This window comes from Vicugna pacos, chromosome 9 (assembly GCF_048564905.1).
Source record: "Vicugna pacos chromosome 9, VicPac4, whole genome shotgun sequence".
In the NCBI taxonomy this organism is placed as follows: Eukaryota; Metazoa; Chordata; class Mammalia; order Artiodactyla; family Camelidae; genus Vicugna; species Vicugna pacos.
In genome coordinates, this window is record NC_132995.1 from 814,447 (window position 1) to 827,097 (window position 12,651).

Here is a 12,651-nt window from a genome sequence, read left to right on the forward strand (position 1 = left end):
CTGTTTTAAGTATGAATCCTCTGGAAGTTTGCGTCTTTGTTCTTGTTGACAGAAAAGCCGTAAGTAATTCAACATAATTCATAATAACTGGGGTACTGTAAAATGATTGGGGAATTTCAATAAATTTTAAAACATTCCGAGGGAGCAGTTATAATTTAAAGCGTTTTAACTTTAGAAATTCTCAATATTATCACCCATATTTAACAGAGGGGCAAATTTTAGCCCCTAATTTCTAAAGTTATTCAGTGTATATAAACTAGGATTAATTGAAATCTCTCTTTTGCTCTGCCTATCATATTTTAGTTGTCCATATTGGGTACATGCTGTAATGACAAGTCCAATTAGCACTAATATTTTGGGGTAGAAATCTGCTTTTCCGCAGATCCAGGGTTGGGCCTTGAAGTGTGCACCTTCAGAGCTACAACCACACCTCTGTACTCAGGCCTCTAACAGGAGCCAAGACAGTGCTATGGAGTGACTCAAACAACCGGGAGATCAGATCAAGTGAGAAGAGACGCTACTGGATGTCAGTGAATGTGAACATCACTGGAAGGATCCACAACCGTACAGTCTGTTTCCCTTCAGACTTACCCAGGTGGGGAGGAAAACATTTGTGTTAAATTTATCCTCATACATATTTACAGGAACATTTTTAAGTAAATTTAAAGAGAAAATAACAAAAGGAAGTAGTTGGCAAAATAAGAGAACGTAGTCAATGAAATGAGCAAAGTTTTAAGAAGGCCAGAAATCATGTTGAAAGATGTATCAAAAAATATATTTAATCTACAAGTAAGGTTTATTACCTTGAAGTGAGAAATAACCAATTTTGTTTAGGTGTGAGACACCACCGTAGGTGTTAGGTTCCTAGGAGGAATGGCATCTCATGGTGGATTACTGCTTTGTTGGTCCCATCTCTCAGACCCCAATACCTCACATGATTCAAATGAATGAGGCTGTTCAGTCTTCACAGGCCGGTACTTTGCTGTTATGTGTGTTCTATTCAGTGCCTGTTTCAACAGCCCCTCCACCTACACAGGAACTCAGTACTGTACATCTTTACTCAGTTGTCCACGGGGTACCTCGGAAGTTCAGCCATCACATACAACCTCAGCTGGCAAGAATTTAATTGGATCCAGCTGTTCCCAGGCACCCAAGTAGGGTGCAACATTGATGACACCCCTTGTGAGGGGATCTGCTAGACACTCATGCAGGACATACAGTCATGGTCGTGCTTAGACAGAGGGCAGGTGGGCTGTTGCCCAGCACAGGTTTCAGTGTCGTGCCACACCAGTGGAATTCTTAGCTTCATCCAATGTGCTTAAGGGCTGCTGTATTGCTGACATATTTAAAAGGCAACTGATTTTGTCAGCTTCCATCAATCTCAAGCAAGTTATATATATACATAGATGTACATATATATACAAGTATTTATACACACACACACACACACACACACACACTTCTATCAGTTACATGTGGAAAATTCAACTGGTCATTTAAAATTTATTATTTTTAATTTTTTATTTGAAATATAATTGATGTACAATATTTTATTAGTTTCAGTTGTACAGAATGATTCAATATTATTAGATTACACACCATTAAGGTATTACATGATAGTGGCTATAATTCTTTGTCCTATTCAATATATCATTCTTGCTTATCTATTTTATACATTGTAGCTTGTCTCTCTTAATCCCATACCCCTAATTTGCCCCACATCCCCTCCTCTCCTTTGGTAACAACTAGTTTATTTGTGAGATGTTCCCCCCTATTTTTCACATATGTTCAGTTGTATTATTTTTTGATTCCACATGTAAGTGATACCATACAGTACTTGTCTTTTTCTGTCTAGCTTATTTCATTAGGCATAATATTCTCTAGCTCCGTCCGACTGGCTACAAATAGCAGAATTTTATTCGTTTTATGCCACAGCTAATACTACAGTGTTTATGTATACAGCAAAGCTTTATCCATTCGTTGATGGTCGTTTGGGTTGCTTCCATGTCAGGGTTTCTGTAAATAATGCTGTTGTGAACTTTGGATTAGTGGTTTTGTATTTCCTGGATATATATTCAGGAGTGGAATTGCTGGATCATATGCTGGTTCTAATTAGTTTCTCAGGAACCTCAATACTGTTTTCCCTAGTGGCCGCACCAGTTTACATTTCCACCAACAGTGTACAAAGTGTTCCCTTTTCTCCACATCCTTGCCAACATACGGTAGTTGTAGAATGTTTGCTGACAGTCATGCTGACAGGTGGGAGGTAATATTTCATCATTATTTTGGTTCCATTTCTCTAATAATTAGCAGTGTTGAACATGTTGAAAACATGTTCAAGATGTCCCTGTTAGCCATTTCTATGTCTTTGTGATGTTTATTGAGGACTTCTGCACACTTTTAAATTGGATGGTGTGTATTTTCTTGACACTGAGTAGCATGACCTTTTTATATATTTTTTGGTATTAGCTCCTTGTTGGTCTTATCACTTACAGATATTTCCTCCCATTCAGGAGGGTGTCTTTTCCTTTCATCAGTGGTTTCCTTTGCTATGCAAAGGGAAAGGTTTTTAATTTAATTAGGTCCCATTTGATGATTTTTGCTTGGATTTGTTTTATCTTAGGAGACAGAGCCATAAAAATGTTGCTATAATGTATATCAATGAATGTTCCAGCTATATTCTCTTTTAATTGTTTTCTGGTATCAGGTCTTACATTTAGGCCTTTTTTTTTTAAATTGAAGTATAGTCAGTTCACACTGTTGTGCCAATGTCTGGTATACAGCATAATGTTTCAGTCATACATATACATACATATATTTGTTTCCGTGTTGTTTTTCACTGTAGGCTACTACAAGATATTCAGTTTAATTCCCTCTGCTATATGATAGAAACTTGCTTATCTGTTTTATACATATTAGTATCTGCAAATCTTGAATTCCCAATTTATCCCTTCCCCCTGCCTTCCCTTGCTGGTAACCATAAGTTTGTTTCTATGTCTGTGATTCTGTTTTGTAAGTAAGTTCATTTGTGTCTTTTTTTTTTTTTTTTTTTTAGATTCCACGTATAAGTGACATCATGGTATTTTTTTCTCTTTCTGGCTTACTTCACTTGCAATGAAGGGTGCTAGAATTCAAAACCTGCCACACTGAGTCCCCAGTTGTGCTGGTGTACACTAATACCTTGAATACTTTTATATGCAATTTAGTTACTAGAGTATGAAAGGGCTTTTATTTCAGAAATGCATTCTAATAATATATGCATTTGACACGATACCCAAAGTTATAAATTAAAAAACCACTAACAGCATGGTACAAACACACATGCACACACAGACACACAAAAGTATGAAAATAATAAATGATGTAAGATTGGGGAAGGGTCCACCAGGCTTTACACACAGCCATTAACATTTATACATACATTTAAAAATAGTCATTACAAAAGTTGAATATGTTCTTGCATCAGTAATCCTAATATTGAACATAACTTAAAAATGTTAAGAGGAAACTTGGTCTCAGAGTTGTACAGGAATACCACATCAAAGTGTACGTTTTAAATATGAGAAATTTTAAGTCAACAATACATCCATTAAACTATTATTAAATCAAATATGAAAAACCTGTCACTTTATAATCACTTTTCTATGGTTTATTAGCTACATTCTTAAAATTACTTGCAGCTACTGTACCCGTATGGTGGAAAAAATATAATGGTGGGCTACTAGCAGTAATTCCCAGTCCCATGTTCAGTGATATCAAGTTGGCAGTTTGACATTGCCTATGTTGGGAGTATTTACACCAGGGAAATAGGCAAACACTACAAACAAGGGTTTGATTTTCTGTGTCATTGAATGTCTGGACTTAAGAGTGAGGGAGTATACATATGTTAATAATGGAGATGCATCTTAAATGTGAGTATGTGGCCATTACATTATGCATAGTGAAAATATTGAGGAAAAATGTGAAAATATTCTTTTAGTATTCCAAATCACTATTCCATGCAGAAAAGAAGTCATTCACATTATTGCTCAATGAGTGAAATCCCAAACAGTTGTCTTTGGGATTTCCTATTCTCCTACTTCTCAATGAAAGACAAAGCAGCCAAAATTCACAAAATAAAGGCAGGCAAAAACGGGAATAGAAATTTAACTAAAGAACACTAACAAGTGAACAATAGACACACAAAAGAAACACAACTTCAAAAGTCCTGGGAGAAATGCAATTAAAATCATAATAAGTTTATCGTGGGGTTTTAGTTTCCACTGAAGTGGTCAGCCTACCCTCAGCTTTTAATCTAAGTTTGATGAAATGTGGTTCCCAATAGCCCAGGCAAGCTCTTGCAGATTAACAATTGTAATTTGATAATTTACATCATCCTAGTAAGGTGAAGAGAGCAGTGGGCCAAGGTAAGAGGGTGACAGGGAAGAGCCTTGGGGATGGGGATATGTGAGAGCCACAGTGGACACTCAGTCCTCCACTGCCTCACAGTACCCAGACCAGTGACCTCATCAACTGAGAAACTGGGTGACAGGGATATCATGATGCAAGACTTGTGAATATGATGGACAAGTCCTTGGAAACCAACTACTACATATGGCAGTTGAGGCCACTGTCATATCTGGGGTGATGCTGAATACCCTCTGGGGATGCCTAGCTTGGTGCTGCTGTCCCTCTGAGGAACTACACAGGAGAGATGTTTTCAGGAAGATGTGTACTAGGGGAGGTGGAGGAGAGGTTGGGTGGAGATACTTTACCCTTCAGGAAGGTTGTGGTTACTTCGGGGGGGTAGGGGGGCAGATACGTCTCTGCAGGAGAGAGTCCCTGTTGGGAAGGACAGAAGTAAAGGCAGTGGACGTGTGGAGTGTTGAAGAACCATTTTCATCAATGCCCTCGCAGCCGTGTCCCCTTGTCAAGTCCCTCAAACTCTGAGCAGCAGAACCCTAGTTTCAGAATGAGGATAATAATAGATTCTAAGCACCTGGTAGGTTGTGTAGACAAATGGGGTCATTCACAGAATGCCATCAGAGTTGGCTCTGAATAAAAAGACCCTCCTGTACAGCAGCGCGAGATGGGTGTAAGAGCAAGGCACCTGGACTGGGGCAACAGAGGGTGTCAGGATGGACAAGGAGTTGTTAAAGAGTTTCTACAGAGGGTTGGGAGGGAAAAACTAGAGCAATGACCAGAATCTCCATGCCTCAAATGAGGCAACCTGGCATTGAATCCTAAATCCCTGTCCAAGCTGGGAGTTCACAAGATGACCCTCCCTCTCTGGGCCTGTTTCCTCCCCAGAAATGGTCTCTTGGCTGCAGGACTAATGCAGTTGTGTCCTCCCAACCTCTTACCACCTCAAACCCCTAACCCCCGAGTGTGGTTCGCATTCACTAGACCCCTTTTCCAGTGTGAACTTTCTGATGTTGAAGCAAATGGCTCTTTTGGATAAAAGACTTATCACATTCCCTGCACTAATAAGGCCTTTCTCCAGTGTGAACTCTGATGACAAAGGAGGCCAGACAGCAGTAAAAGGTTTCCCACGTTCACTGGGCTCAAGGCTTTTCTCCACTGTGAACCCTCTGATGATAACGAAGACCAGAACTACCCATAAAAGATTTCCCACATTCACTACACTTGTAAGGCCTTTCTCCAGTGTGAACTCTCTGATGATAACGGAGGCCAGACCTATCAATAAAAGATCTCCCACATTCACTACACTTAAAAGGCTTTTCTCCACTGTGAACTCTCTGATGATAACGAAGGCGACACCTAGCAGTAAAAGTTTTCCCACACTCATTGCACTCATAAGGTTTTTCTCCATTGTGTACTCTCTGATGTGTAAGGAATCTGTAGTTGTCAGCAAAACATTTCCCACATTCAGTGCATTCATGATGCCCTTCTCGAGTGTGAACTCTCCGATGGTAACGGAGGCCAGCCCTACCAATATAAGATTTCCCACATTCATTACATTTAAAAGGCCTTTCTCCAGTGTGAACTCTCCGATGATAACGAAGGCCAGACTTTCCCCTAAAAGATATCCCACATTCACTACACTTATAAGGCTTTTCTCCAGTGTGAACTCTCTGATGTACACGGAAGTTAGATTTCCTGTTAAAGAGTTTTCCACATTCATTGCATTCATAATGCCTTTCTCCAGTGTGAACTCTCTGATGTTGAGTGAAGTTGCACCTCCGGATAAAAGATTTGTCACATTCCTTGCACTCATAAAGCTTTTCTCCAGTGTGGATTCTTCTGTGCGTACTGAGGTGGAGGCTTCGGCGAAAGCATTTCCCACACTCGCTGCACTTATAAGGCCCTTCTCCAGCATGAACTCTGTGATGTGTAAGGAAACTGGATTCCCTGCTGTAACATTTTCCACGTTGGTTGCATTCACAAGGGTTTTCTTCAGGGGGAACTTCCTGGAGCTCTTGAATAAGGTTACACTTTTTGGTGCAAGCTTTCCCACAACTGCTGCACTCACACAACCCTTCACTACAGAGGGCTCTTCCATCCTGAACAAGCACATCTGTCTGGCTGGAGGCTTTCCTGCATTCTTCCCAGCTGGGATGACTTCTTCCACTCTGAAAAACAGCTCCACACTCACTACTGTTGTTTACTTTCTTCCTGGGATCAGCGTCCTGTTGCTGAAGTCCCATGTTGGCCAAGAAGTCCTTCCCAATTTCCCTACAGGTAAAGAGATTCCTTGATGCATGGGCTGTGCAGGTCTTCAAAAATGCAGGTCTCCACAGATCACATCTGAAGGGTTTGTCTCTAACGAGCTGCCTCTGGTGCTGCTGAAGGTTTGCAGTGAAATAGAATTGTTTCCCACATGCTCCACATGTGTATGATTTCTGCCCCCTATTTCTTCCTTCATGTTCAGCCAAGTGGAGGATGTCTCTAATGACTGGAACACACATCCTACAGGGCTGGGACTTCTCAGGAGACACACCTGCTTTGGGGGTCCTGGTCTGTGACACTCCTACAAATATGCTCTGTTCAGAAGATGTCTCTCCATCCTTGACTCCATGACAGGAACCTGGAAACAATCAAGTGATGATGAAGTGCATGTTGACTTGGGGTGGTGGGCATTATGGGGAGTGACACACTCCCACAATTGTACCTCTGACACATGAAACTACCAGTCCACGGAACTGTGTTCAGCAAATGGAGTTGGTGTCAAATTGAGGAAGCAGCTGCTCTGCATTACTGGGTTTTCAGTTCACAAAACTGAGGAGGCCTCACCAAGAACAAGGCAGAAGAATCAGATATGGCCCCAAAATGAAAGGCATGTTCTACAGTTCACTCCTCTGTCAATGGCTTTTACCAGGACCACACCTGCTGGTGATACGTGATATCGTGCAGAAATGTATGTCCAGGCACAAGAAAATCTGCCTGGAAAAGCTGGTGTTCAAGGACATTAAAGGATACCTGTGTGTTTCAGGACACGAACAGTGTCAGAACTTAGCATGGTGAAAACAGTGTGAAAAACCATATGAGATAAGTGGTCTAGAGATTTTGTAGATTCTGTAAAAAGAGGAACAAAGAACAAGGACAATGAATAGAAAATGGCAACCAATATGTTGGATATTTAAACAACTGTGACAATATATTAAATGTCAATACTTTAAGGGCACCAGTTAAAATAGAGACTATCAAAGTATATCAAAACACAAGGCTCAACTATATGTTCTCTCCAAGAAACCCACTTTCAACATAAAGATGCATATAGATCAAAAATAAATGGACAGAGAAAGATAGGCTAAGACCAATCATTAAGAAAGTGGTAGTAACTATATTACTATCAGAGCAGATTTCAAATAAGCAAAGATCAGGGATAAAGAGAATGATACAATGGTAAACAGGTCAATTCTCTACGACATACAACAATCCTCAATGCCTTTGTCTAAAAACAGAATGTCAAAATATAAGGCAAAACAAGTACAAATAGATGAATCTGCAATGACAGTTGGAGTCTTCCTTCAACACTCCTCTATCAGAAATGGACAGATTCAACACACAGAAAATCTGTAAGGATACTGTGGAAATGAAAAGCACCATCATCAATCAACTGGATAGAATGGACACCTATAGACTACGAGGCAATTCCATCCAACAACAACAAAAAATTACAAGCCTTCTCCAGCTGATGAGGAACATTCACAAAATAGGTCACATTCTTGGCCACAAAACACACCTCATGATTTAAAGAATAGAAAACAACAATATCTGTTCTCAGACCACAGTGGAATTTGAGTAGAAACCAGTAACTGAAAGATACATGGAAAATCCCAAAATATTGAGAAATTTAAAAATACACTTCCAAGTAATACATAGGTCAAAGAAGATAGCTCAAGAGAAATTTTAAGATAGTTTAAAAGAAACAAACAGGCCACTTGTCCAAATATGACAATGCAGTGTTCATAGGGAAATTTATAGCATTTAAGGCTTATATTAGAAAAGAAGATCTGAAATCCATAATCTGTGTTTCCAATGCTTAGGAAACTAGAATGGGAGACTATTACATACAAAGGAAGAAGAAGCATAAGCCAAAAAAAGCTGATTCTTTACAAGGACTGATATAGTAAAAAAATATTCTAGTCAGGCTAATGAAGAAAAACAGGGCGAAAACACAAATTATGAATATCAGAAATGAAAGAGGAAATATCACTACAGATACTGTGAACATTAAAAGGATAATGATGAAATATATGACACTCTTCAAACCCATAAATTTGATAAGTTAGATGAAATGGATCAATTAGCTGAAAGACACAGTACCACAACCCACGCAAGAAGAAATAGAGTATCTGAATAGGTCTATGTCTATTAAAGAAATTGAATCAATTATGAATACCCTCCCAAAACAGAATGCAACTGGCCCATATTGGTTCACTGGTGTATTCTGTCAAACATTTAAAGAAGAGATTATAGAATTCTCTACAATCTCTTTCAGAAAATAAAAACAGAGGGAATACTTCCTAACTCATTCTATGAGGCCAGCATTACTCTAACACCAAACAAGACACACAACAAAACTGTAAACCAATGCCTCTCATGAACATAGATGCAGTAATTCTCAAAAACTATTAGTAAGTTGATTCAAACACTGTATAAAACAAATTAGAAGCCAAGATCAAGTGGGGTTTATGCAAGGTATAGAAGGCTGGTTCAACATCTGAAAATCAACTAATATAATCCGTATCATCCAAAAGAAACAGATGACCTCATCAATAACTGCAGAAAAAGGACTGACAAAATCCAACAATCATTCACATGATAAAAATCTCCATCCCCTAGTAAACTAAATAGAGAAGAAAAATTCAACTTGATAGTCTAAACAAAACCCGACAGCTATCATAATACTTACTAAAGAAGCTTTTGCACTAAGATGAAGAAGGCAAGTATGTTCCCTCTTACCAGTCCTTTTTCAGCTTTGTACTAGAACACAATTAATGTAATGAGATGAGAAAGTTACTCGAGAGGTATATTGACTGGGAAGGAAAAATAAAATTGTCTTCATTCAAACACTCAGGTGGGGGATTGTTGATTCAAACCACTCCCTATCAAAATCCCATTGACATCCTCAAGAAACAGAGAACCTCATCCTAAAATTCATATGGATTCTCAAGGGATTCCACACAGCCAATTAAGAAAAAGAAAACTGAAGGACTCACAGCACCTTACTTCTAATTTTATTACAAAGCTACAGTAATCAAAATAGCCTGCTACTGCCATAAAGTCAGAATCATATTCCCATTAAATAGAACAGAGGATACTGTCTAAAAATAAACCCATATATGATTAAATTTTGACAAGACCATTACCATTCAGTAAGGACAGTGCTTTCAACAAACATTGCTGAGAGAACTGGATATCCTTATGCCCAAGAATGAAGTTAAACCTTTACCTAGCACCCTATACAAAAATTCACTCAAAATGAATCAATTGGCCTAAGTGCAAAAGCTGAAACTATAAAATTCTTAAAAAAGGGAGAAAAGTCTCAATTGTTGGATTCAGCCATGATTTCTTGACGATGACAACAATGACAAAAGCAACAAAAACTGGATTTCATAAACTGAATAACATTTGTGGCATAACTTTAACTTACGCATTATTATGTGTCCATTATACCTCAGTGATGATGGGGAAAATCAACTGTACAACTTTCATACATCAAAAGACACGATGAACACAGGAAAAAGGCAACCACAGAATGTGAGAAAACATTTGCAAATCATATATACAACAAGGGATTAATACCCAGATTATATGGATAAAGCCTGTAACTTAAAAATAATGAAAAAGCCAACCTGATTAAAATAATGAAAAGGGGCTTCATTAAGTTTTTTTGAAGATAAACAAATGGCCAATAAGCATACCATTAGGTAATCACAATTGAAATGGTAAAGATATTCCTCTTCACACCAACTAGGACAGCTATTATCCAAAGAACAGAATATAAGAGATGCTGCCATGGATGTAGAAGAACTGGAACCTTGGGAAAGGGCCTTGCAAGAAAAGCTCATAGTCTGTTTTATTAGTAACCATGTCAATAACAACAGTTTGTTGCACAGTCAAGCACAACTCAACCTCGAGTATAAGAATGGAACAAAATTTGGATACCATGGATTTGGACAGTCACCTGGCCAAAGAGAGGACAAGCAAAGAGGGGTCTATCAGGCTGACTGTAAGACTGCTGATCCTGAATCCTTACCTGCAAGGCTTGGGGGCTACAGACGTAGGGGCACTGGGGAGTAGGGATGCACTCAGCATCCCCATAGTAACCACAGCACCTACCCAAGGAATTGTACAAGAAAGGAGCCCCCATGGTCCAGAGATGACAATGACAAAGCTGCCCCTGGGGAAAGGGAGAAAGGCAGAGCCTAGTTCAGGGGACAGGGGTGGGTGTGAGGACCTTACCCAGCATGGATACAAGGGCAAAGTTCTCCAGCATCACATCAAGGTACAGGCATATCTGAACTTCATCAAGCAGACACCATTCCTCCCAGGAGAAGTACACGGCCACATCCTCAAAGGTCACACTGCCCTGCAAAAACAGGGACAAACAAAATCATAAATAGCCTCACTCCTGAAAACCCACAGTCCATCTTCCCACACGTCTACCCTACTGCACAACCAGATGGAGCTTCTTGAGACCTGGGTAAGAAAACCTCCCTCCTCTGGGTACAGCTCAGTGGTAGAGCGCATGCTTACCATGAGCAAGGTCCTGGGTTCAATCCCCAGTACCTCCACGAAAGAAAAGAAAGAAAGAGAAATTTAAAAAAACAAAAAACAATACCAAACCTCCCTGCCCTGATCTGAACCTCCCATGGCCTCCAGAATAAACAGGCAGTCATTTCAAGCCGAACTCCTGCTCTTCCCTGCTGTTTATTCCCACCAGAAATTACCTAAATGAGCTGAGCCTCACCTCAAAATAGTTTCACATAATGGTACCTGTCCCAGCAGTAACCATCCAAATCTCTTTCCATCAGTAGTGGGAAATGAAAACCTCATCCATATACCCTGACGTGGACTCAGGACCCCGAGATTCTGGTTCCTCAGGGTGCCCAAACAAAACGACTGGGAGAATCGCAGGTGAAGAGCCCCAGGCACCTCAAATACAGAGTGATGTGTGCAGGGCTCAGAACAAATTAGCGACTGGGAGTAACTCCACTTAATGAAACTGTTTCTGCAGCCCTGGCAGTCTGCGAGAAGAGGTGGCCATGGAGGAAAGTGACCGTGGCGGTTCTCCGGGGGGCTCAGGCCTTCCCTGGACTGACCAGTACCTGCCGGGAACCTTGGGCTGACTAATCTCCGCCTCTGTCCTCAGTGCTACCTCTTAACCACTTGTGACCTGGGAAAAGCCACAACAGCCCTCTGCCTCGATGTCCTCCTCATCAGCCCCTACATTCTGTACTTCCACTGAACAGGTTTTGAAGAGTTTTAAACAGCCTAACTCAGATCGTGTCCTTCCTCGGCTCTGAAGTCTCCATGGCTCCCAAAGCCCTAAGAATTAAGATGTAATCACTCCTCCACCACTCCAGGTGCAAGTGGGCCTCAAACTTTGTTCCTCGGAGAAACAAGACAGACTCCAGGTTCCCCGAAGTTCCCGGTTCACTTGCCTCTCCAAGCCCCACCGACACCGCAAGACACTGGTGGACAGAAACAGGGGCCCCGTCCCGAAGGCCTCGGTCCTGGACCAGGCGCCCCCACTCAGGGCGTTACTATCTGGGTGGGAAACGGGCAGGGGAGAACCCGCAGCAGCAGCACTTACCTGAGCCGCGTCCCTCAGCGCAGCCGCCGCCATCCGAGCCTCTGCGCGGAGCAGTCTGGCCGCAGCCTAGTGACCGGGTCGGCTCGGCACCGACACTCCTCGCGGGCGGCGGTGTCCTCGACCCTCACACCCGCACCCGTGCAGCGCGGACAGAGCCTCCTCCTGAGCCTTCCAGCCCGTCACCTCGCTCCCCTCACGGGACAAGCGACCTCCTCACGTGGCCAACTGACTCCACAGCAACCAAAATGGCTGCCAACTAGGCGCCGGAAGTCCCTCCCCGAAATGTTCGCTGACCCGGAAACGCCTCCTTTCTGGATTTTCATTGGACTAACGTCGCTGCCCCTTGACGCAAAATCTTCTGGGTAACGTAGTGCCAAGGCCTCAGA

The 12,651-nt window shown here is 41.3% G+C and overlaps 1 protein-coding gene across 1 annotated transcript; it reads right to left on the reverse strand.

Moving 5' to 3' along the window:
• Positions 1-3,025: 3,025 nt before the first annotated feature.
• Positions 3,026-12,596, reverse strand: LOC116276549 (uncharacterized). The gene is made up of 3 exons (XM_031681677.2): positions 12,266-12,596; positions 10,912-11,038; positions 3,026-7,027 (listed from the first exon to the last, which is right to left on the reverse strand). The coding sequence occupies exons 1-3, from the start codon at positions 12,296-12,298 to the stop codon at positions 5,544-5,546; spliced, it is 1,644 nt and encodes a 547-aa protein (XP_031537537.2). The 5' UTR covers positions 12,299-12,596; the 3' UTR covers positions 3,026-5,543.
• Between the last annotated feature and the right edge of the window lie 55 nt (positions 12,597-12,651).

Bases quoted from the DNA above. Each gene is read 5' to 3' on its own strand.
- LOC116276549 (XM_031681677.2), bottom strand. From the start codon at position 12,298: ATGGCGGCGGCTGCGCTGAGGGACGCGGCTCAG. The intron at 11,039-12,265 runs GTAAGTGCTGCT...CTGTTTTTGCAG, and splicing joins CGCTGAGGGACGCGGCTCAG to GGCAGTGTGACCTTTGAGGA. The intron at 7,028-10,911 runs GTAAGGTCCTCA...GATTGTTTCCAG, and splicing joins TGCCCTTGTATCCATGCTGG to GTTCCTGTCATGGAGTCAAG.